The sequence below is a fragment of the Lagopus leucura genome, unplaced genomic scaffold, assembly GCF_019238085.1.
Source record: "Lagopus leucura isolate 7727_CA_CO unplaced genomic scaffold, USGS_WTPT01 227-1_obj-0_obj, whole genome shotgun sequence".
Lineage (NCBI taxonomy): Eukaryota > Metazoa > Chordata > Aves > Galliformes > Phasianidae > Lagopus > Lagopus leucura.
In genome coordinates, this window is record NW_024966597.1 from 1 (window position 1) to 25,474 (window position 25,474).

Below are 25,474 nucleotides of genomic sequence, written 5' to 3' on the forward strand. Positions count from 1 at the left end.
CTCAGCCTGTCTTTGTAGGGAGGTGCTGCAGCCCTCTGAGCATCTCTATGTAGTCCTGGCTTGGTCCATCAGACTGCAGGGATTGGCTTTTCATGGCTTTGCTGTAGTCAGGAATTCAGCAATTCAATGATACAGAAACCACAGTTATAACAAGCTAACTAAGAACTGCCAGGAGATTTGGGAAAGACCAGGAATGTGCAGAATTCCAACAAATGAGAGCCAGAAAGCCTTTCCCAAAAGACTTTTTCCAACCTACCTGACCACACACTATCTAAGACTCCACCAAATGCAGTGGCAATTCAGTTCATCCACTCAAGCAGGGAACGTGAAGCATTCAGAACTACTGCCCAACATATTTATCCCTGAATCTCTCCATCAATTGGATCAGCAGCAGTTTGCTACAGCTCAGCCAACTAAAGCTTCTCCCAGCACCAGCTTTGCTGCACAGCTCTGCAGCACCCCACCAACCCAGCGCAGGCAGGGCACACACAGCTACACTGCAGTGTGATTCCTTACAGAGCTCAACAGGAATCATAATAAAGAACAAAATGAGGGCTCTCATCTGTTCAGATGGCACGAGGTCAGACTTCCTTCCCATGTGGCACCAACCCAACAGGATCAGATCAAAGCATTACTGGAATTATCTCTGTATTTAGAGCTCCCAGCAAGCTAAGCACAGAGCAGCAGGCCTGGACAGTGAGTCTGCATTCACATGAAAATCTCAATGGACAACTGAAGTTATGTCTTTCCAGGAATATGAGCCCCAAATAAAAACCCACTGCTTTGCAGAACAGCAAAGGGAAAAAAACGTAGACTGGAAGTCAGTGAGCTGCATATGGACAGAAATGGATTTAAGAGAGGCTGAAGGATCACAACGAGAGTCTGATTCTTTTAACAGAGGGAACTAATCAGTCCCACAGGGAACAGTGCTGTTCAACATACAAGTTACCTGAAAAACAGGTGCAACACTGACATGGGTAACATCATGGGCAAAGGAAGGCTCATGCTGCATCCAGACTGGATGTGGCTCTGGGCAGCCTGGGCTGCTGGTTGGTGACCTGCACACAGCAGGAGGTTGGAGCTGGATGAGCACTGTGGGCCTTTGTAACCCAGGCCATTCCATGATTATGATTCTAAACTACCTGCTGCCACTGATAGATCAGATCCTGGGGTCCTGCTGGCCAGCCCTCCTCCTCCTCCTCCTCTCAAAGAAGCAGCACAGCAGAACTGGAAAAAGGTGCAGAAGAGTTGAACAGGAGATTAAAGATACAGAGCAGCTTCCTTAAAACCAAACACAAACAATATGGGAAAGCTTTTCGATGTGGGAAAGATTGTTATCAGCCAATGGATACAACAGACCTCGCAGAGAGCAGCAGAGGACACTGAGGAGAAGGGCTGCTCCCCCAGCACAAGGACTACATGGCATCCAACAGAACCACAAAGCATCAACTGGGAATGAACACACGGCTCAGCTGTGAAATCTTTACCCCAGGGCATCAACTACATCCCATGGGTTAAAAAAAAAACACCTACCCAGTATTTAAGGAAAAAAGGAAGGGAAAAAAAGGGATGTGAAACATGAGGGACAGCAGGCAGGCAATCCTCTGCCCGAGAAGCCCCTCCACACCTCCCCAGAGCCCTGTGCCTGCACACACTCACTTTGTTCCTGCTCTTCTCCTGCACCCACACTCAGGAACAAGGAAATCTGAAAGAGGAGATGGCAGCAGGACGAGGGAAATGGTTTGGAGCTGAGGGAGGGCAGCTGGAGGTTGGATGTGAGGGGAAGTTGTGTGCTGTGAGAGCGGTGAGGTGCTGGAACAGCTGCCCAGAGAGGCTGTGATGCCCCGTCCATCCGTGGAGGTGTTGGAGGCCAGGTTGGATGGGGCCCTGGGCAGCCTGGGCTGCTGTGAAATGGGGAGGTCGGTGGCCCTGCATTGGTGGGGGGTTGGAGCTTCGTGAGCCTTGAGCTCCCTTCCAACCCAACCGTTCTGTGACTCTGAGATCCTACGAAAGAAGCCAAGCGACCTCTGAGCCTGACCCACAGCCATTCCTGTGCCATGCACCTCACATGGCTGCTTTTAGAATCATCTGCTGCTTTTTGTTACTGATGTGGCTGCTTTTCGAGTGGACAGGGAATTGCTTTCACCTATAAATATCAAGGACTGATGCAACACCCACTGCCATTACACAGCAGTGCTCCACCATTACATGTCAGGGTCCCAACCCACTTCACCTCAGCCAAGTGCTCCTGCCCAGCAGAGGCTTCCACCATCTTCTGACCCCAGATGGAGCAGCATTGATTGCAGGATGCAGACAGGAACCAACAGACAACCTTCCATCTTTTCCAGGATATACCCTATAGGAATGCACTGACAGGGCATCAAACCTGTTACTCTGAGATTTCTGAAGTGCAGACATCAGCCATTCCTACAGAAATAACACAGCTCCAAGTGTTGTTATCCCTCACCCGTGGCCCTACAGCTCCCCTGCTGCAATGTGAAGTGGCTGTGCCTCCATTTCTGTTTCCTCCTCAGGAAGCCATCACCCTTCCACAGCAGTCATTCCCAACCTTCAGACAGCACTCCAGGAGCACAGGCACCCCTCAGCCTCCACAGGCCCACACCACATCTGTGCTCCTGCCACGATGGCTGTTCCTACGAATGCCATTTTCTAAACCTCTCTGCAAGATCAGCACTTTGCCCAGGCTTTTTGCTTGCAACATGAAATCCACAGGGTAGTGCTGGATGTCCAAGTGACAGCTTTGTCAAAACCCATCCCCAGCATCGTGTGAGAAGTTTCCCAGTAACAGAATCCCAGAACAGCCTGGGTTGCAAAGGAGCACGATGCTCATCCAGCTCCAACCCCTGCTGTGTGCAGGTCGCCAACCAGCAGCCCAGGCTGCCCAGAGCCACATCCAGCCTGGCCTTGAATGCCTGCAGGGACGGGGCATCCACAGCCTCCTTGGGCAACCTGTGCCAGTGCCTCACCACCCTGTGGCTCAAAAACTTCCTCCTCATATCCAACCTAAACCTCCCCTGTCTCACTTTCAAACCATTCCCCTTGTCCCATCACCACCCACCCACAGCCAGCACTTTTAGGACACTGTTCATGGAACTGAGAAATACTGACAGCAGCTGTTTGCTGCCAATGCACCCATCCAACAGTCATCCACTTCTCTGCAACGTTCTGCAGCTGCTGTTACTCATTGGCATCATCAAACAAAGATCCCTTCCCTACGGCTGGGGATCCATCCACTGCTCAGGATGCATCTCCTGGGTCAGAGGAATCAAGACAGAAATTGGAATTCATGACCTCTACTTGGATGTGGCCCCTGGACGTGGCTCTGGGCAGCCTGGTCTGGTTGTTGATGATCCTGCATATAGCAGGGGGTTGGAAATAGATGAGCGTTGTGGTCCTTTGCAACCCAAGCCATTCTGCGATTCAAAACAAAGTGAAGAAGAACTGTATGTTCTTCAGCTCTGCTTCCCACCCAGAACTGCTCTGCACAGCTAAACAGGCCTTCCACAGCACATACTGCAAGACATTGTGCCACAGTGAATGCTTAACGTCCCACACCTCACAGAGCTGCTGGAGGAAACGTGGGAGTTGAACAGCATTTTCAGAAGGTGCACAGAACGAGCAGCACATCCACCAGAATGCACAGCCCACTGCAGCACTGCTCTCTCTCCAAGGCCAGCACTTTGCCTGCAGGCACAGAGGATGGGGATGGATTGAGAGCCCTGCCAGGCAAAGCTCAGCTGCAGCCTCCTGCACTGTGCACACTCAGCAGACTCTCTGCACGCACCCACGACGACCTGCAGGTACAAGTCTGGGCAGAGGATTAGCAGTTTTAAGCAGTCATTTGCATCGATCCATTGCTACCAGGAAATGTGTAAGTCTTCCCCCTCGAAAGCTCTTCTGCTTCAGAGAGAAAGCTCAAGGAGGTACAAAGAATGAGGAAAGCAGAAGCGTGAGGGGTCTGAAGTGATTCATTCAGAAGAACACTTCCCTGATAAAGGGTAAAATCCACAGAACAGCCAGCAGGAGAACCTGGAGATGGCTCACCTACGTGGGCATAAGAAACACTTCACCATCCAGAGAGCACAGCCGGCTGCGAGGAAGGCTGAAGAGCTCCCTTAGGCACCTTCCCCTCACAGCTCTCCACTGCCCACACCAAGCACCACCACGTCTCCATCGCTGCTTCTGCAGCCCTCTGAGTTCCCATTTCAGGTGGGAGTTTGGCTCCTGCCTCCCACAGCTGTCAGGGAAAGCAGGCAAGGAGTTCCTGGAGCAGGAGGAGGAGAGCGGAGCGCTCCCACACGGCTCTGTGGGGTGCTGCCCATCCTGCTCTGCAGAGCCGCCCTCCAACTCCCACAGCTTCAGTGGCATTCTCACTCTGAACCCTGGAGGGCTGGAAGCACTGCCTGCTAATTAGCAACTATTCACAGGCAGGATGCCAAGTGACAGAAATGAGAGCCACTGACACCGCTGTGACCACATACCCTGCAAAACGGGAAGCAGAAATGAAGAACTCCGTATGCATTTCCCTGCATTGTTCCCTCCAGAAAAATAAAAGCCACAAAATACATTAATCAGAACCACTTTCCTTACAGAAAGACGAGAGAGCTCCTTAACATCTGCAGTGCTGAGGAGGCACAAGGGAATCCAGGCATCTGTAAGGTGACTCATTTGCATGGGATTGATTTTCAACAGGTTCTAGATTACAGAAGAAACGTTTGGCAGGGCTGAACAAGCAAGCAGGGCTGTCAGCATAGGACAAAGGGAGCTTTCTGTTATCTCCAGCATCACGGACAACTAAATATTTTCCTTTCTAATAACGCACCACTAAAAGACAGGGCTGGCAAACCATTAAGCTCTTTCTCCCCAGCAGCGAAACAATCCCCAAATGAGGCTGTTAGATAACAAAGTCTGACTCCAGCATTGTCTTCTGAGAACAGCCCAGCTATTATCCCCACCTATCTTTATCACAATGCTCCATACAAGATTAATGCAGCTTTTACCAACAAAACTCAACTCTCCTCCTCTCACAGAAGCACAGAATGGCCCGGGTTGCAAAGGATCACAGTGACCACGTAATTCCAGCCCCCTGCTATGTGCAGGGTCGCCAACCACCAGACCAGGCTGCCCAGAGCCACATCCAGCCTGGATCCTCTCCTCATTCATCACTGCTCCCTCGCATCAGCTGTAACTCACTGTTCAATGGGCAGGAGCCTCAGAATTCCATGCTCTTCCCAAGGGAATCCAGTTGTGCAGAAAACGCAGCGGCCATCCCGAAACGTCAGCGCTGTGCGGTCACCTGAGGACACAAAGCACACCCTGAGGACACAAAGCACACCCTGAGGACATCACCTCCATGCTCTGACCCTCCACTCCTTTCTGGAATTTGGGCTGAGAAATAACATCTCACCGACTCGGCAGCTGAGGGCTGTGCTGCAGAACTTCCTCGTGTTCCTTAAAACCCTCATTTCAATGTACCATGCCAGGACAGGGCAGCAAGAGGAAAGAGCACAGCAGCCCCAGTGTAACCGCAGGTGGGAAGGGCTGACCCCCAAGGAGGCTGTGGATGCCCCAGCCCTGCAGGCATTCAAGGCCAGGCTGGATGTGGCTCTGGGCAGCCTGGGCTGCTGGTTGGTGACCTGCACACAGCTGAGGTTGGAGCTGGATGAGCATCGTGCTGCTTTGCAACCCAGGCCGTTCTGTGATTCTATGTCACCCCTCCTCCACTCCATTAAGCTGCACTGTACAGGTGAGCACTTCTGCTCATCAACCTGTACCTGTTGTACTGTTCAATACCTTTACTAATGAAAGAAGATTAAGGTGAATTCTCTAAGCACAGTTACAAGAACTTTAAGAACTGACATGCCTAGCAATCCACCGGCTAAACCAACAGCAAGTAAGCACAGCTCTCCGCAGAGAACACTTGTCACATTTCACTCATCACTCAGACTCTGGCACTTCAAACACTACTTTAATGCTCCTGAGAAGAAAAAAAGAAAAACCACTATGGATCCTTCGCTCTTTTGTGCCATTTGTATGCTTGATTCTCATCTGGAGAGACAGCCAGCACAGCACCACTGTCAGTGGGCACAGAGCTGTCCTGGTGGCAGCCTGGCCTCTGCCTTTCATAGGTAACCCAGGGTGTATCACAGCTGTATGTGAAACCTATGGCAGTTACAGCAGCAAAGAGCTCATGGCACAGCTGAAAGGAAGCTTCACTTTCTACAGGGAGGCTCTGAGAAAAAGCTGAGGGTTATTTTGGTGCTAATGCCACAGCTCTGTCCTGGCTGTAGGACCAACACACCAACACTTGTGTGAGGATGCAGACTGCTCAGCTTCAGCCCAACCTCAGGAATCACAGAACAGCCTGGGTTGCAAAGGAGCACGATGCTCATCCAGCTCCAACCCCTGCTGTGTGCAGGTCGCCAACCAGCAGCCCAGGCTGCCCAGAGCCACATCCAGCCTGGCCTTGAATGCCTGCAGGGATGGGGCATCCACAGCCTCCTTGGGCAACCTGTGCCAGTGCCTCACCACCCTATGATGAAAAACTTCCTCCTCATATCCAACCCAAACCTCCCCTGTCTCACTTTAAAACCATTCCCTCTTGTCCCATCACCACCCACCCTCACACACAGCCGTTCCCCCTCCTGTTTATCCGCTCCCTTCAAGAACTGAAGGCCACCATGAGGTCTCCCACAGCCTTCTCTTCTCCAAGCTCAACAGGCCCAGTTCCCTCAACCTTTCCTCAAGCAGAGCTGCTCCAGCCCTCTGCTCATCTCAGTGCTCCTCTGGACCCGCTCCAAGAGCTCTGTGCCTTTCTTGTGCTGGGGGCCCCAGGCCCGGACGCAGTGCTGCAGATGCGGTCTTACAAGAGCCGATAGAGGGGGACGATCACCTCCCTGTCCCTGCTGGCCGCCCCTTTTTCATTGCAGCCCAGAACACAGCTGGCCTTCCGGGCTGCCATCACACTCTACTGCCTCATATCCAGCTTCTGTTCCACCAGGACCCCCCAAGCCCTTCTCTCAGGACGTTCTTCCCGCAGCCCCTACAAACACCTGCCATTAAACACATGGAGCTGGGACACCCGCGCTCCGCAGCGCTCTGCCGGCACGGAGCTCCGCCACGCCGCATCGGCGCTCAGCGGGGCCGCGGGGCAGCGCGCGCCTCACGCAGGGCAGCGGCGCGCAGAGCCGAGCAGCGAGCGGCACCGCACGATGCGCTGCAGCCCCGCACGGACCTTTGTTCTCCCCCCGCCCGCCCCCTCCCCTCGGCCGCCATTTATCGCCCCTCGGCCGCACCCCCGGGCCCGCCCCGACCGCGGCGGCCCTCAACCCCCGCGATCCCCGAGAATAGAGGAGAAAAATCGCTCCGAGGGGATAAAAGCGATCGGGAGCGGGGCGGGGCCGCGGGGCCGCACGCGGTAACGGGGCGCTCCGGGAGCGGCGGCGCCTCCGCTCCGCTCCGCACCTCACGGCCTCCGCTGCTCCGCCGCGGGTCCGGCCGGCCGCTTCTCAACGGGAACGCGCAGAACGCCTTTCCTTCTTTCCTTCTTTCCTTCCTTCTTTCCTTCCTCCTTTCCTCCCTTCCTTACCGGCGCCGTACCCGCGGTTTTCCTTCCCCGTCCCGGCCGTTCCGTCCCTTTACTTTCCCCCTAATCCTCCCCTCGCGCTTTCCGCCGCGCTCCGCCCGCCCCCTCGGCGCCGTTTCCCGGCTCGATCGCGCATGCGCGACCCCCGTGGCCACGCCTCCTTCAGCGCGCCGCGCGGTTCTGCCTCGGTTGGCCCCGCCCCCTTCCGCCTGGACACGCCCCCTATGGGCGGGGCTGCCGGAAGCCACGTGAGAGCGTAGAAGCGGCGCGCCGGGAGCACGTGGAGCGGGACTGCGCAACGGAGTGCGCGGGGCTGCGGGCAGCTCCGGGGGGAAGAGCGGATCGGGAGGGAGACCGGGAAGGGCCCCGCAGCAGCTCCATGGTTTGGAGACAGATCAGGCACGGGTAGGGCAGCACGATGATGTTTGGGCTTGGCTGTGCTGCTGCCCAGGCATCCCGGGTCCCGCTGGAACCGCCGCTGCCCGGCCAAGGCCAGAGGGACCCCGCCTGGTTCATCAACCGCGCTGCTTAAACACGGCCCTGGCTGACAAACAAAGAGCCACTCGCAGCAGTGACCCTGAGCACGCAGATGTTGGCTGTCCCTGCACAAGGCCACGGTGTTCTGCCCTCGGTTGCATCCCTACTCTTGGCTTTCCCACAGTGTCAGCTCTGCAGCAAGGTCTCACTTCAGCCGTGGATGCGCCAAGTTTTGTGGCTCAGCAAAGCTACGAGATCGGCCTCCAGTTTCCACATGCCAAGGGCAGGTGGGGGATCTGGGAAACACCGGGTTCAGACCTTGCTGCAAACCAGGAGCCACCATGGCTGTCAGCAATCACTGCAATCGCTTTTGCTGCGTGGCAGAAGTGAGGCATGCTGAAATAGCAGGCTGCAGCTGCTGCTAGGAAACAGCTCTGAGAGTAAAGCTGGTTCGGAAAGGCTTTGCTCCTTTGGGCACAGCACTGCTGTGACAACAGCCCAGAGCCTGGGGACGCACGGCACGGCTCTGTGACACTCATAGGGCGCCCGTCCCAGGGCTGTGCTGCCCTGAGCCAGCTCTGTGCAGCCTCCAGCAGCTCCTTGCTTTACTGCACACCTCAGTGGCACGCCAGCAAAAGCCACCAGCAGTGAAGTGTGCCGACTGTATCACCATTTCAGGAGAGAGAAAGGAGGGAAACAGAGCCCTAGAGCAGGGATGTCTGGGTTTCTGTCCGAGGGGAAGCTCGTCACACGGGCACTGCTTCAATCAGACATCACTGCAGGCCATTGCAGGGGAATTCAGGCCGTGCCTTTGGTTGGTGCTGCAGCAGACGGTCATACACCAGCCAAGCCTGAGGAGCCCTGCCGCCAAAGGAGCCTCCAGAACAGAGCCCAGGGTTCATCCCACAGCCCAACACATCTATTCCCCATCACCACCATCACGGGGATGTTCCTAACAACCTGCTGCAGAACAGTAACAGCCATATACTGCCTGTATCCTTTATCTAATTAAAATGAGCGGCCACGAGCCCCTAATAACACTTCATGACATGAACTGGTAGGTCATAAAGCATCAGTGGTTGTGATCTGGATGCACTGATAGATGCAGGCTGATGTGCAAACGCTGCCTGCACAAGGACAAGCTGGAGTAGTCACTGAAGAGACACACATAGGCACAGGGGTTTTATATTAAAGGGGGAAAGTAACAAACAGCAAGGAACCCAAACGAGGCGGCCTCCAAGTCTTACATCAGCAAGGAGAGCAGCTATATACAGAGCTGCGTATTGTTTAATTCTGCGCCAACTGGGAGTTGAGCAAATCTCTCCCATGCCAGAGCTGGAAGAAAGGTAAGAATTGCAACACGTCCCCAAGCCATCCCTGCCTCCGCCCTCTCTGTGTCATCTCTTTAAATGCAGGGTGGAGCAGCCAAGCACAACCGGAAAAGGTGAGGCATGCCCAGCCCTCAGGGCACGCCCCCTGCCTGTGCAGACCTGCTGCCACGCACATCCAGCCCAGTTGGTTCTCGGTGGCCTCGTGTGTTGGGAACGGCTGGGATGACAAAGGGATCAACAAGCTGTTGACAAGCTGATGCCCTTGTCTGCATGCAGTTGGAGATGCTTTGAGGCTTCCCTCCTAGGCCACATTGCTGCACAGCTCCTGGAAGGCGCTGAGGAAGCAAGCAGGCTGGTTTTGCAGCGTGTCTGATCTGTAGGTACCAATCTATAGGTTCCAACCCATCAGCACCGGTTCTCCTCGTGCTGCAGTGCTCTCACAGCTCTGTGTGGTGTCACTGCATCACAGGACAGCAGCTGACAGCCCTCTAGCAAAAAAGGAGACGTTCTTGTCCTGGATCTTGTATTGGTAGATCTGGATGACGTCCTTCTCTGTTGACTCCAAGGACAGTCTCTTAATTATTTTAATCTGCAAACGGAAAGGACCAGGAATGTCATCCCTTGGGATGCCACAGTCACAGCATCCTCACCCCCTGCCCCTCCATGCTACCCTTACAAAACCACTGTTACAAAAACATCACGCGGTGCTGCAGGCAGCTCACCCTCGTGGCAGCCCCTAACGAGAGGCCAGCAGCAGCGAGCAGCACAGCTGCGACCCCAGCCCAGGAGAAACGACCACAGCTACGGCCAGGATCCGTGCACGTGGTGCTTTGGGGAAGCTTCCCAAGAACCAGATGTTATTCCTGTGCCACCACCTCGGTGGAGGACACAGCCTGCACTGTGATGCTGCACAAACCTCACCCATCCTCCAGGAATGGGAAGCGTGCAGGATGTCACCGAAACATCCCCAGACAAATCCTGCAGGAGCCTGGGTGTCCTAGCAGGTCCCAGTGACTGCAGCAAGGCTGTGTCAGTCCTTAGCCATGCTGTAGACCAGGCTAATCCTGGAGCATCCTGCAGGGCAGACAGAGCACGTCCCCACACTGTCAATTCTGTGTGACATTGCCACGTGCCACCCCCCAGCGCCCCGTCGTGCCTTACCTCCCCATGAACATCCTTGCAGAAGCCAGTTGCCAGCCCCTCCACCCACAGGATCAGGTTGCTGTGATGACACAGGGAGGTCACCACCAACTTGTTCTCCTCATCCTCTGAATCCTCGCTGCCGTGAACCAGCACCACAATGTTCCCCTGCAATGACAACAGCTGGCAGTGCTGAGCCTGTCGTTGGCTCCAAGTCACTCCAGGTGAGGCCAGGCAGGGAGCAACAGGAGCCTTGTGTCCAAGTGCCCTGCCAGTAAAGCCACTCAGACATCTGCCAGCATGCCAGCCGGTGCTCAACCGAAACCCACTGGGAAAATCAACATGAGGCATGTATCACAGAATCACAGAACGACTTTGGTTAGAAGGGACCTTAAAGTCCATCCTTTTCCAGCTCTGCAGTGGGCTGCCCTTCCCATCTCAGGCTGCTCAGGGCCCAGCCAAGGCCTCAGGCTCCTCCAGGGATGGGACACCCACACTTCCCTGGGCAGCAGTGGCAGGGCCTCACTGCTCCCTGAGTAGTTTACCCCTAACATCTAATCTAAATCTCCCTTCTTTTAGTTTAAAGCCATTTCCCCTTTCTTATCCCTATCTGCCCATGTAAAAAGTCTCTCTCTCTTCTGTTCATAAGCTCCCTTTAAGCACTGGAAGGCCGCAGTGAGGTCCTCCCTTGAGCCTGCTCTTCCCCATGCTGAATGCCCCCAGCCTGTCTTTATAGGGGAGATGCTCATTCTCTGAGCATCCTCGTGGCCTCCTTTGGACCCTCTCCAACAGCTCTGCATCTTTCTGGGTTGGGGTCCCAGCTCTGCACGCAGATGGGGTCCCACAAGGGCAGAGCAGAGGCCAATCCCCTCCCTGCCCACTGCCACCCCTCTGCTGATGCAGCCCAGGACACTGTTGGCACTCTGGGCTGTGAGTGCACACTGCTGCCTCGTGTCGACCTTTGTACCACCAGAACCCCCAGGTCCTTCTCTACAGAGCTGCTCTGAGTTCTTCTCCCATCCATACTTATATCTGGGACTGCCCTGACCCAAGGGCAGCACCTTGCACCAGGCCTTCTTGAAGACATACACACATCTCTGAAATAGCTTGGTGTGTGTATGTGTACAGATCTGTATACACACAAACACACACATCTGTAGTATCTGCAGAGGTATCTAGACTAAAAATACATGCAGCCTTTGTTACAAGCTATCTAGCTAAACCTGTCTGTCAGGCCGTGCAAACAGCAGCTCTCTGGATGAATTCAGAACAGCTAAATAAAGACACAGCTGAGCGGCTGCAGCCAGAGCTGTGCTTCCAAACCTTCTCAGCTCCTGAAGAGCTCCCCAGTGCAACACCACCACCATTAACCATATCCCAGGAGCCTCTGCCTCAGCACAGGCAGCTCACTGTGGACTTAAAATAACATCCAATTCTCAAACAAGTAAAATGTATTTTAAAGCTTCAGAACAGCTTGGACAGAAATAGAAACCTGTTAGCAAAATTTACCTTTTTTTTCCTTTTTTCCAGCTGCTTTGATGGTAAGTATTCCCAGCAAGCAGAACATCCCCTGTCAGCATTTACAGCTCAAACACCCCAGCAACATGTGAAGTGCAGGGTAACAAAACTTGACACCATCTACTTTATTTCTCACTCAAGCAAAGAGAGAAGTGGCTGAGGTGGTGGATGCTGCAGTGTAAACAGCAAAGGATGGATGTGATTAATGATTTTTGGCTGTGATGCTTCCAGGACGAGCGCATCGCCAGGGAGATTGTTGTACAATTGCCACATCGTCACATGCCCTCAGAAAGCAGCTGGTGCAAAACTGCTGGAAGCAGAGAGCCACGTCCCCTCCACCCCAGGAGCCGAGCAGACCTTCAGCTACGTCCCCAGCTCGTCAGCCCCTTGTCACCTTAGAAATGTTTCCTCCTGCATGCACACAAACACGGCTGTGAGCAGACATCTCTGAAGTGCCACAGCTTGAAAAAAGCAGTGCGTTCCACCCCAAAGCCCTGCTCTGCACAGCACCTCCTGGAAACCAGTTGCAAAGGTACCCCGGGAACTCATGCAACTCCCCAGGAAGGGCCATGGAGCGAAGGTCTGAACTTCCCTCAGAGACAAAGCCTTCTGCACTTCTACTGTGCACAGGGGAACAAAGAGAAAGCCAGGCTTTGCTTCTGTGTGCGGAGGGAGCAGTACCTTGAGCTGAGAGCACACCACCATTCTGCAGTAGTGGATGAAGTCCAGCACGTCCACTGGCGCAGCACCCAGGCTGAGCAGCACGCTGAGGTCATCCACCAGCAGCACCCGGCCCTTCCAGCAGTCACTGTCAGCGGGCGTCAGGGACGTCTGGACAAAGTGAAACAGGTCCTTGAGGTTGGAAACGCTCCCACTGGAAGGGAAAGAGGAGATCTCGAGGGGCTGCCATCACCCAGATCACGGCATCACAGAACGGTTGGGTTGGAAGGGAGCTCAAGGCTCACGAAGCTCCAACCCCCCACCAATGCAGGGCCACCAACCTCCCCATTTCACAGCAGCCCAGGCTGCCCAGGGCCCCATCCAACCTGGCCTCCAACACCTCCACGGATGGACGGGGCATCACAGCCTCTCTGGGCAGCTGTTCCAGCCCCTCACCGCTCTCACAGCACACAACTTCCCCTGACATCCAACCTCCAGCTGCCCTCCCTCAGCTCCAAACCATTTCCCCTTGTCCCACTGATGTCCCACTGAGCATCACTGACCCAACAAAGGCAATGCCAGCCTGCAGCACCCCTACTGCCATGACATCCCTCAGGTCACAGAATCACAGACTGGTTGGGCTGGAAGGGACCTGACAGACCATCTGTTTCCAAACCCTGCCATGGACTGCTTGTCCCCAACCAGATCAGGCCGCCCAGGGCCCCATCCAGCCCTGCCTTCAGTGCTGCCAGGGATGGGGCACCCACCCTATGCCAGGGCCTCACTGCCCTCTGGTTAAAGAACCTCTCCTAACACCCAACCTCGATCTCCCAGATCCAGAGGTTACCTGCAGTCAATGCTCCTCGCTTCTGTGTGCATAGGGAAATCCTCATACCTTGCTCAAGGGATATGCCATGCTGCAGCAACACCCACAAGCCACATCCCAAAAGTTATGGGATCCCACAGCACAGGGCCTTACAAGGTTTCACTGCCTGCCCTGAGCCTCTCTTCTAGCATGCTCCCCTCGAGGTGGTTACCTTTCAGGTGCTCTCAGTGCATTTTGCTGCCCCACAGCACTTTCCACATGCCCACCATCCCATAGCAGGGAGTCCCCGTGCCTGACGGGGCACCAGGTTCGCTGCTCTTGCTTTGTGTGTGTGCTGCTGTTCCTCCATGACAGGAGGGAGCGACTCCTCTCCTCCATGCAGGGTTTGGTACACTTTTATCAAGTCGTCAGGAACATGGAAAAGTGCAGTGGGCACAAAAAGGAAACCAACACGGCCAGATCAGCACTGTGCTCTAACGGCTTGGATGGAGTTTTATTGGAGACAAGCCTGCTGAGAGCTGGAATAAATTTTCTGTAGCCCTGTAGCACACTAAGCAATGAGGATGGGGCTAGAAATTGCTCCAAAATGCTGAAGAGGACAGAACCCCTCCCCAAGCAGCAGAGAGGGGCAGGGAAGGACAAGCACAACATGCACAGTTTTGGTATTTCCTTTACCAAGAGCAGTGCACACCTGCTGAGCCCTTGGGCCCTGCAGGGAAGCTGAAAAGGGGCCTGACCTCAGTTCATGCTGCTCTCCATGTTGGGTGGAGGGGCAGGAGACGTGAGAACCTGGAGGTGAAATGCTCAGCATGCTCAGCCCCAGCAGAACCACCTCTGCCTCCTCCAGCTGGATGGATTTACCTTATAAACTGAAGAGGACTGGGCTGTCCTGACCGCTCCTCCTCCCCAAACACGAGGTCAAGGCAGGACTTGAGGCCTTCCAAAAAGACAAGCTGCCCCTGTTCCTTGGCAGCTGTTAGACTGATCCCCTAGAGAGAGGAAAACATTATGTTGCAAACTGCTTTGGAGGAAGGGTACAAACAGAACCAAGCAGATCAACAGACTATTTTTATATTAAGTCCCATCAAAATGTGCTAATAAAGTCACTGCCTGAATGACTCCTGCACAGTGGCTGTAAAAGGAGGAGAAAAAACTGAGACAGGGGAGGTTTAGGTTGGATATTAGGAGGAAGTTTTTCAGCCAGAGGGTGGTGAGGCACTGGCACAGGTTGCCCAAGGAGGCTGTGGATGCCCCATCCCTGCAGGCATTCAAGGCCAGGCTGGATGTGGCTCTGGGCAGCCTGGGCTGCTGGTTGGCGACCTGCACACAGCAGGGGTTGGAGCTGGATGAGCATCGTGCTCCTTTGCAACCCAGGCCATTCTGTGATTCTATGATAAACAAGCAGTGGGGTTTGGGGTGCTCAAATGAACTGGAATCACTCCTGGGAAGACAGCAGCATCACTGCTGCCCAGCATGAGAAAATAATTCTTGCTCAGAGTCAGGGAGAATATAGGCATGGGGTATTAGCAGGGAGCAATTTCTTCATCTTCCTTTCTTGGCAGGTGAAAGCTAATGGTTTTTATTATCTTCACATCACTGATGTGGCAACACTGACAGCCTGGCACTGGCAGCTCCTCAGCACAGCCCACGCACACGAGCAAGGTGCGGTCCGGAAGAAGCCAAGGCCGGGCACTGACACCCACACAGCACAGCTCCCAGGGAAAGCAGCCTCAGCATCCACCTGGGGCCAAGATCTCCCAGAATCATACAATCATTCAGGTTGGAAAAGACCTCTGAGGTCACCGAGTTCAACCCCAGCCCATCCCCACCATGCCCACTGACCCTGTCATCACATGCCACATCTCCATGGCTCTCGAGCACTCCAAAGACAGCAGCTCCACCACCTCCCTGGGCATCCTGTGCCAATCTCCTGCTCTACCTTGAGAGCCAAGCACAGGGCACATCCAGCTCCAGCACCTCCAGGACTGACAAAGCAAGCCCTGGCAGAGCTGCAGCAGATTCATACAGAAGATCCTGAATAGAAATCCCAGCTGGAGACACAGTTCACAAAACAGCTCCTCGTCCTTTTTTCTTTTTTTTTTTTAATCATCAAGGGCAACTTTTGGCAATTCTGTTGTTCCTTAGCTTACTGATAACTGCATCAGTTTGGCTTTTTGGAGAAAATGTAGTACTTTGTGTAACCATCAAGATACATCACACAGCTCACCGTGGTCAAACCGCCAGTTTCCCTGTGGGAAGAAGCATGAGTTTGCTTGGCTGTGCAGCGTGGGCTGCTTCCCACATTTCACAACGGACTGTAATCTCTTCAAATGGAGCTGGGGAGCGTTAGCACAAAGCCTCTGGAAATGGGGCTGTTGTGCAAGGCAGCAGGTAGTTGGCCAAAATGGCGAGACGTGGTTAACTAAGAGTTCAGGAAGCTTTAGCTCAGCGCAGGGTTGCTCAAGAGGCAAAACTAGGGAGACAGAGACTGGGAAGCAGGCTGTGAGCACCCGATGGAGCTGTGCACGTCCCTGCTCACTGCAGGGGAGCTGGACTAGGTGGCCTTTCCAACTCAAATGACTCCACGATTCTAACCAGAAACAAGGATCCTGAGAGAGAGGATCACTGGGACAAGGATCCCTGCAGGTGGGCAGAGCACGGCTGGGCAGAGTTGGTACCAGCCCAACTCCCCCCTTTGTAAAGGCTCCAGAGGTTTTCCAAGTGACACCCATGAGCTCTTTGCTCACATACAAAGGAGATGCACAAAGCCACATGTCCACTTCTGCCTCCCAATTCCCACCCCATATCCCACCTGCCAGACCCTCCTGTTACTCTGACATCAACCCATAAGAGCCAGCATTTCACCTCCTCCTCCTCCTTTTTTTTTTTAATTCTTAGTAGATTGGAAAGCTACAGCCCAGACATCTAATCAATGCCACATACCTACACGAGGCTGCTTTGGGAGCGTGGCATTTCCACACAAGCACCCCAAGAGAGAGAAGGTCTGAGTAGATAAGGAAGAGGCCCCTTCCAGGAGATTAACTCCCAGCCCTGCAAGGCTTATCAGTGGCCACATGTTTGCTGCTGATGATAGGAATGACAGATTTACACCGCATTTCTTCTCTTTGCTGAAGCTCTCAGGGGAGCATCCGTCAGGGCGCGTGGGCTTCAGGCACAGGAATTCAGCTTCTGCAGGTGATAATTACCCACTAAAACCCTGATGGGAAGCAGGGCAGGAGTGCAGAGCTAGCACTAGCCTCCTAGGCAATAATAAGGCCACACCACGGAACAATTCCTCACCAAGAACACAAGAGCTTTATGCAGCAGGAATGTGGATCAGCTGGCAAATACCTGACATGCCACAAAGCAGGGCTGTGCTGCAGGGCGGCTGCAGGAACAGGCTCACCGATCCCCTGTTGGACGTCTGGAGCTCACAGGACTCAGGCTCATCGTTAAGTGCTATGCCAAAGCAGCACCTGAAGTCACTCTTCATGTTGGTCAACTCAGAAATGGAGTTTTGCTTTGCTCTGTGCACATGCAAACTGTGTACTTCAAACAGAATGGCTCAGGTCGGAAGGGACTTCAAAAGAGCATTTATAGTTCCAGCCTCCCAGTTCAGCTGTTTCCCTAGCAGAGCAGCAAGGAACCATCATCTCCTCCTTGAAACACTTGGCAGCTCAGCTCTAGGACAGCAAGGCCCGCCTGGACAACAGAGGAAGGAGCCAGGAGAGCTCAAAGGTGATGGAAAATGAACCCAAAATAGCCAATGGCATCTGCTTGAGTGCCAGCAGGATCAGAGGCACTAAAACGTCCTTGCTGCAGGGCCACAGTGCCGAGCAGTGTGCGTTACCAACCCTGAAAGCCCTCATTATCTCACAGCACCGCGCTCCATCACCACGCACAGACATTATCTCTGGCAATCTGTCACTCATCGATCCAGCCCAGAAATGCCTCCGAGATCGCAGTCTGGGGAGATTGGAACCAACAGCTTCCCGACAAGGCACAGCTGCAGAGCCTGCAACGCTTCTGGGCAGGCAGCACCTGCAGGGTCCCAGCAGCCCGCAGCCACGACGTTCCTCCAAACCAAACCTGCTGCTTGCTGTCGGCCACTTCATAATGGAAAGCAAACTATCCGCAGGAGAGAAGGAATGATGGAGCACGTGAGGCAGCTCCATTAAGCTCCATCAGCTCCAACGGCGGATGGCACTGCGGTACAAAGTGCGACAGTCTGTGATCAGGCACTCATCCAAGGCCTCCTCTCCAGCATGTGTACCCTCAGGGGACAGCAGGGGCGAGCAGGAAACGTCCTCGGGTCTGCAACCTCAGCGCTGGGAATGGGGAGCAGGCAAGAGGGAGGCCACATGGAAATAAATATGCTTTTCCTTCAAAACAAATCAAACCTTGGACAAGTGAGAGTGGGAACACCAGCTGGTAGGCTGCCCTCGTGTCATCAGTCCTGCTGCAGTTCTCTAGAAGGTCACGACAAACAACGTTAACGTTAACTGTCCCTTCAATTAAGTGTGGATCCTCAAACGAAGGGTGGAATTTGAAAAAAAAGAAAGTGTGAGGGCAGCACTGTGAGGCAGCACAGGCACAAAATCCCAGGGAAACTGCATTTAGCTAAGCTGTGAGGGTCTGATGAGACCTGGCAGCACTGCTGGGAAGCAGCAACACCACCAGGTGCTACAAGGACTGCAAGGTAGCACTGTAAAGCCTGCATCATACTTCAGCAGCACACTCTCTGGGGAGGTCAGAGCATGCTTTCCAGCCTGGCAACGACAGCCAGGTTCTCAGCTTGCACTGAAATCTGTAGGCACTGTGATAGAAAAGAGTCAATCCTAGAACCACAGACTGGTTTGGGTTGCAAAGCACCTTAATGCCCACCGGGCCTCAGTCCTTGCCACAGGCAGGGACATCTCCCACAGCCCAGGTGCTCACAGCTCACATCTCGGCTTTGGGCATCGCCGGCTCGTTTGACTGCAGCCCTTCATTAGCACATAACCTTCTGCTAGAAAGGAATGCTATGGGAGATTGAACCCATGGAGCCAATGCTGCAGCTCAGCAGCCTTTTCCAACAGATCTGTCCCCCTGCAGCTCACCCGGCCAACACAGTGAGCCCAGGTCCACAGCTTCCCAGTGAGGAAGAGGCGGTAGGCAGGGACCAGCTGGGTGTTTGCAGCACGCAGCACCTCGCAGCAGCACGGCTCTGCTCACAGCAGTGCCTGAGACCAGGGCTTGCTGCAGCAGTGACATCTCAGCTGCCTCCAGCAGGCATTTACAGCAGCACAGCCAGACTGTAAAGAGACAGCTCCTGTCATCAAGTCTCCAGTCGTAAACAGGCCTGAGTGAAACCACTCTGCTAAAACAGAGTAACAGAGCCTGCCGTGATCATCTGGGAAAAGGGTTAAAGCAAAGCTCTTACAGAAATGCAGATACAAATAAGTGACAACAGAACCACTGACTGCTTTAAAGAATTCACACCAATCGCACACACACAGACCTGCAAAGTTATAATAAGAGTGATTCAGAGACCTGAAACCAACAGGACAGGGTCAGCTCACTGCTGTAGGCAAATGTAATCCCTTCCCTCAACTCCCCCAGCAAACTGCATTGTTCTTCTTATCACTCCTTCACAAGAGTAATCTTTGTGTTGGAAGCATCAGACAGCAAAGCACTTTGATTTGCATTGCACATGGGCTCCAGCTAATCCTTCTGTTCTCCCACTTCTCAGACTCTCCCACCAGAGAGATGACACCACCACCTATTAAAAGCACACGCTGGAGCTGTGTAATGGGAAATTTCACCATCTTCAGGAACACACCAGCAAATATGATTCTGCTTTTAGTGCAGGCAAGGTTCCCATACCGAACAGCCGAATCTCCAACCCACATTTCCTCCTCTGGGAAATGCTCTGCAGGGGAAATGCACGCTCAGTACCTGAGAGTTAAAGCTTCACATCAAAATGCTGTTTGCTCAGTCCATCTTAGTTAACTTAAGTCTGAGCCCTCAGGCCATTTATCTCCTCCTGACAGAAGGTGAAAACTGAGTATTAAAAATAAAACCAGCTGTCTAGCATTAGAGTGAGGAACAGACCATCACTGCACCTGGCTCCTCAGTACCTTCTCTGTAAGCTGAAGCACTGCTGGGGCTCCCAGCAGAACAGAGCAGGGTCAGTGCAATCCCTTCAGCTCTGGGAGGTCACCTGGATTTTGCACCCAGAGCATTCTATGGCTGTAAGAGAGCACTCCACAAAAGCTGAGAGATGCATTTCAACCCACAGGTGAGAGGGGTGCTCTGACACTGGGAATGGCCTTGGTTCTTAGCGTCCTCATTCTGTGGTACGTGTAATCCTTCCCTGATTCGCCATGGGAAGGAAATTGGTGCTTGTGGTTTCTCAGATGGCTCAGACCCATGTCTTTGCCCAGAAGCCAGAAGCAGCACACAGGCACCCTCTGAATGTACCCGGACACAGATACCAGAGGGCTTTCCTCCCCAGAACACCACTGAAACTGCGTCCACAGGTGTGGGCTTGTCTACAGGGCCCGCAGTTACCAACCTGTGCCAGGAGACTTACCAGCTTCTGTGCTACAATGTTATAGTGACTGAAGGACTGGACCAGGGCCAGGAAGCAAACCTTACAGCCAGCTGGGGAAGAAGACAAAAGACACATTGTTATTACTTCACTTGTAAACTGCCATTATTGTGGCACATAAATCACAGCAGCCAGGCCATAAATCTGCCTGCAAAGGCCTTGAAGGGAGGAAGGTGTAGGCAGCCTCTCACTTGCTCATAGCTTGGAGTGGAACAGAATGGCTTTCCATTCTTACCTTTCTATGGGTTTTCCATTCTTGCTTTTCTTTGAGCTTTCCAATTTAGTGAAAGCTGTAGCCAGGTTAAAAATAAACAGAAGGAACAAGAAAGAGATGACAAAGAAAAATTAGAAAGCCTCTTTTCTGTCCCATTCCATTCTGCCCAGGGATCTCCCTGCATTGTTTGTTGGTACAACTGCAAGGAGGCCAACGGCCGACCATGACACGAATTACTGAAATCACAGGCCTGCCAAGAGTCCCTGTTTTGGCTCTCCCAGGGCAAGTGACCTTATCTGCAAACACACACAAAGAACCAGCAATTTTCACAAAGATATCTCACTAGAACATGATTTTGGAAAACCCAGCGCGTGACAACCTGGCCTTGTGCTTTGGTTCAGACCCAAAGCGGCGCGGCTGCTTCTCCCTGCCAGAGTGCAGGACACAGATCACAAGTGGCAAGGTCTGTGGCCCCAGATTACGAGCAGCAAGGTCTGCGGTGCCAGCTGGGCCTTCCCAAATGTTTTGAGCACCAGCTGGGCACTGGGTCAAGGGCAGGATGATGGTGCTGAAGTTCGGCATGGCAGGCTGTAAAGGAGCACTGCCCCTCGACCGGCTCCCGCTGCTCACTCCCTGCTCAGCCCATGCCTTCCTGCAGCGCCTCTCTGTTCAGCAAATCAAGGAAACCAAACCTTAGAAATGAGTGAAGCTGCAGCTGAGGAGGTGGCAGTTGTGGGGGAGCACACACAGCACCCCGAGCGAAATTTCACTCTGCACAGGTTTACCAGCAGAGAACTGGAGTCTGCGAGTCGGGTGGCTGCTCCACAGAGGCCGATAGGTTATTTGGGGCTGGGAGGTCAGCAGCAGAGCAATGAGGCAGTTTGCCAGCAATTCCGTTTGTTTGTTTACTCACTGCTATCTTATCTATCTGCCAGTTGTTCCTGATAGTTACAAGATGTTGCGAAATGTTCAGTAACAAAGGACCCACACATGGCAGCTCTCCCTCAGATGCCCAGGTGATTTACGGCCTTCACTGCGCAATGACATCACTGCACAGAGACGAAGGGCTCGAGAGCAAGGCCTAGGAACAAGTCAGGACTGGGAGCCAGAAGCCCTGCATGATGGGAGGATGCCCTGCTCCCCTCAGAATCAGCTCTTGCAGAAACACTTGGTGGAGAAGGAACTTCCAAGGAGCAGGTGAGGACAAACCCCTGCCTTGCAGAGTCCTGCTGCTCACCCACCTCTGAGGTAGAAGGAGAGGAAGTGGTGCACCAAGAAGCTGCCATCCGTTCTGCTGTCTCGCAGCAGTGTGAATTTACCCTGGAAAAGAAGCAGCAAAGAAACTTCAAAGCGGGTTAAGATGAGGGTATGAACAGCTCCTGGCTCTGTGCCTTGGGAGACGATGCCTGCAGCCAGGGGAGGCTCTGCAGGTACAGAAGTTGGACTCTATGATACCTAGGGGTCTCTTCCAACTCTGGTTATTCCATAGTTCTATGGCACCAGAGGAGGAAGGGCGCAGGCAGCACCTCAGCCACCATCAGGCTCACTGAGACATGCCACATTCAGAGCAGGAAGCCTCAGCATCTCAATGTGTTTACAGGAGCAGAACCCTGCACAAAGTACACTACCTTGTTCTGATCGGGCAGGAAATGAATTCACTTCATCAGTGCACACTTGTTATCAGCACTAGACTCATCAAGGCATTTGTTTCCATTAAAATGTCAGTTGAGATTTTCCTCTAATCAGTACAAAACATAAATGGGTTGCTTTTAATCACTAAACTTATCATTGCCTTTTTTTTTTTTTTTTTCAATTTATTACAAGAAAAAAAAAAAGCTCTTTGCAGCAACAAGCAATCTGCCCATAGGTGATTTGCAAGGCATCTATCAGTTAACACCCCCATGCATAACGTGTTGTAAAGTGCTGCTAACAGAATGACAAACATTCAGTCCGTCTGCAGGGAATGCAAAATGAAGTTTAGGGTACAGAAATGCTGCTCTGCCCCAGCCAGAGAGCACTTTTCCACCCAAAGCAGAGTGGAGGCACCACCCAGTGAGAGGCTCACAGGGATGTCAGTATTGTAAGCCTAGAGTGGTCTCAGGAACAGCACAAGATCCTCATTTGTGTGTTCAGCCCCTCCACGAGCTCCTCTCATCCCCTGGGACTCTCCTGCACGCTGTGAGTCTGAATGCAGCCCCTCTTCCCCTCCTTGCTCACAGTGAAGTGAAGCCTGCCTGCTTGGAAGGCTGTGCGCTTTGCTACCGCACGCTGTGCAGGACTCGGTGGGATGCTGTCATGGAGTGCACATGTGATTTACCTCCTTTAGAACTTCCAGTTACTGACCTTCAGTCTCAATGATTCTCACTTTGCTGTCGCACTGCAGCTGCTCAGTACTCAAAACTCTCCATTTCTGATGTTTCCATGCCCAGCTAGCAAGTGATAGGAATGTCTGAACCGTGCACCTCCTGCACTGCTGGCTCTGCACCCAGGACTCCTGGAAATACCAGAGTCCTGCCTGCCTTCCACCCAGTCCACACACCCTTCCTGAGCCCAGGAAGACTCTGCTCAGCATGTCTGTAGCACTTCAAGGGAAAGACTCCTGCAGCGCCTTCTCCTTCTGTCTGCCCAGCACTCTGCTTTCACACTCTGTCCACCTGCAGGCTACAGAGCAGAAGCTGCAGCTACGTGTTAGAAACTGCCAGCATCGACTGGCAGGGCAGCGGCAGGAGTGACAGCATTTGGTGGTGACATGTCAGTACACCCACATAGGCAGCAGCTTCTTCCACCTCCCAGCCCTGCAGTCAGTTCTTTGAAAAATCACAGAACTGTAGAATCATCACGTTTGGAAAAGGCCTTTCAGATCGCTGTGTCCCACTGTCAGCTCCACCATGCCCGCTGACCATGCCCCCAGGTGCCACATCTCTACGGTCCCTGACCACCTCCAGGGATGGTGATTCCACCACCTCCCTAGGCACCGTGCCAGTGCCTGAGCATTCTTTTGGAGGAGAAATTCTTCCTAACACCCAACGTGAAATGGCACAGGCTTAACCGCAGACATGCAGAAACGATATGGCAGAGAAGGGAAAAGGAAACCTGCAAAGGGCTGATGCTTTTTAAGAAGGATTTCTGGCCTGCATTCGTAGCCCAAGAGTGGCAGGACGTCCAAGTGGGTGGATGGAATTCCATGTCCTCAGCTGATGGAAGGAGGAAAGAGCCAACACAAATCTGAGTCTTCGGTTCAGCACTGCTTCCAGGTTCTGCCCACGCTGTCACATCAAAACTCAGGATTTTGAGGCATAACCTCCTTCTGCTCTGCTAAATTCCCGTCCTGCACCTGCGTTCATTGAGTCCATCTGCTGGCGTCACACAGCATTATCTAACAATTAAACCCTATATCTGCAAGCGGTGTCCCAATGCTCCATGAGCTCCAGCAGCTCAGGGCTGTGCCTGCTGCCCTGGGGAGCTGCTCCATGCCCACTATCCTGTGGGGCACAGCCTTTCCCTCATACCCCCCCATCCCCCACTTCCCAACCCTCCCTGACAGCTCCATGCTGTTTCCTTGGGCCCTGTTGCTGTCATAGAGAGCAAAGCTGCCCCTTTGCTCCCTGTGAGGATCTGTAGAGCCATGAGGGGCTGTAGGGCACCATGAGGCCTCACCTCAGCCTCATTTGCTCTGGGCTGAACAAGCAAGATGTAATGGCTGTCAGGCTGCACCAGGGGACGATCAGGTTGGATACTGGGAGCAGTTTCTTCTCCAAAGAGCATTTGAGTGCTGGCACAGCTGCCCAGGGGTGGGAGATCACCATCCCCAGAGGTGTTCAAGAACTGTGGGGATGTGGCACTGGGGGACGTAGGCAGTGGGCACAGTGGAGGTGAGCTGACAGCTGGACATAATGATCTTAGAGGTCTCTTCCAAACTTAATGACTGTGGGACTCTAAACCCAGGGACCTCACATGTTCTCTCCTCAAAGTCTTCACTCCTTCAGGGTGTGGGGTGACAGACCCCAAACACCCCACGGCAGCTATGGGGAACTCCATGGGTTCTGCAGCTGTACAAAAAAAAAGGCCACTCCAAATATACAATTTTATTGCCTAACATAGCACGTATCAGGAAATACATCCCATTCTCTGTAACACGTGGAGGTGTTTTCTTAACGTTTGACCCAAACGTGCCACAGCTCCACACAGAGCTCAGCAACCACAGCTCAGCACCAAAACTGCAGGGACAAAACACTTCCATGCAGCCTCCTAAAGGAACAGAAACTTTTTCTGCCCAGAGATGCGGTGGATGCTCCAACCCTGCAGACTTCCAAGGCTGGATCAGGCCTTGGGCAACCTGATGGAGCTGTGCTGTCCCTGTGCACGGCAGGGGAGCTGGACTAGATGGTCCTCACAGCTCCCATCCAGCTCTAAGAGTTCTCCCCGGAGGGGCAACGCTTTCACATTCCCTCCTTTTGCTCCGTCCGCCCCACAGATCCCTACGAGCTCTGTGAAGGGCCGTTCCCTCCTCATGGTGCCACGGCCGCAGCCCGCCCGTACTACAGCTCCCGGCGTACCCCGCGCCGCCGCCTTCCCGCCTTCCCGCCTTCCTGCCTTCCCGCCTTCCTGCCTTCCCGCCCCACAGCCCACCGCCTACCGCCCCCTTTCCGCCTCCCCGCGCCCCCGCCGCCTTCCCGCCTCCTGCCCTCACCGTGTCCGGGCGCTGCGGGGCGGCGTCCAGCAGCTCGTTCAGCTCCTGCAGCATGGTGGCTGTGTGTGCGCGCGTAGTGAGTGGGGGGAGCGACCAGAGCCGCGCATGCGCCGGGAGGGGCCGCCTTCTCGCTGCCAGCCCCCCCACACCTCCGCCATGTTGTCCTGGTGGGCGCGCGGAGGGGGCGCGCTGAGAGGCGCTGTGAGAGGCTGAGGGGATGCACTGAGGGACACGCTGAGGACAGAGGGGCAAAGTGAAGGCTTACACTGAGGGGACGCACTGAGGGACTGAGAGAATCCCTTGAGGGGCATCCTGAGGGCTGCCCTCAGGACAGAGGGACGTACTGAGGAGACACGCTGAGGAGACAGTGGAAGGCTGAGGGGACCCGCTGAGGGGCAGGGACACGAGTACGTCCCTGCT

The 25,474-nt window shown here is 53.8% G+C and overlaps 1 protein-coding gene and 1 long non-coding RNA gene across 3 annotated transcripts; both read right to left on the bottom strand.

Annotated features, from left to right (window-relative positions):
- Positions 1–60: 60 nt before the first annotated feature.
- LOC122192658 lies at positions 61–7,685 on the bottom strand. Its single transcript, XR_006182663.1, has 4 exons — positions 7,486–7,685; positions 5,215–5,317; positions 1,143–1,227; positions 61–1,058 (listed from the first exon to the last, which is right to left on the bottom strand). It is a non-coding gene; the product is annotated as an uncharacterized LOC122192658 (long non-coding RNA).
- Positions 7,686–9,252: 1,567 nt separating this feature from the next.
- Positions 9,253–25,135, bottom strand: ELP6 (elongator acetyltransferase complex subunit 6). Of its 2 annotated transcripts, XM_042893282.1 has the most exons (7): positions 25,055–25,135; positions 21,606–21,684; positions 20,133–20,203; positions 14,420–14,547; positions 12,754–12,946; positions 10,576–10,722; positions 9,253–10,003 (listed from the first exon to the last, which is right to left on the bottom strand). In XM_042893282.1, the coding sequence occupies exons 1-7, from the start codon at positions 25,106–25,108 to the stop codon at positions 9,878–9,880; spliced, it is 798 nt and encodes a 265-aa protein (XP_042749216.1). In that variant the 5' UTR covers positions 25,109–25,135; the 3' UTR covers positions 9,253–9,877. The 2 variants fall into 2 exon arrangements, with proteins under 2 accessions (XP_042749216.1, XP_042749215.1); XM_042893281.1 differs by lacking the exons at positions 9,253–10,003; positions 10,576–10,722 and having other exon boundaries at positions 11,130–12,946.
- Between the last annotated feature and the right edge of the window lie 339 nt (positions 25,136–25,474).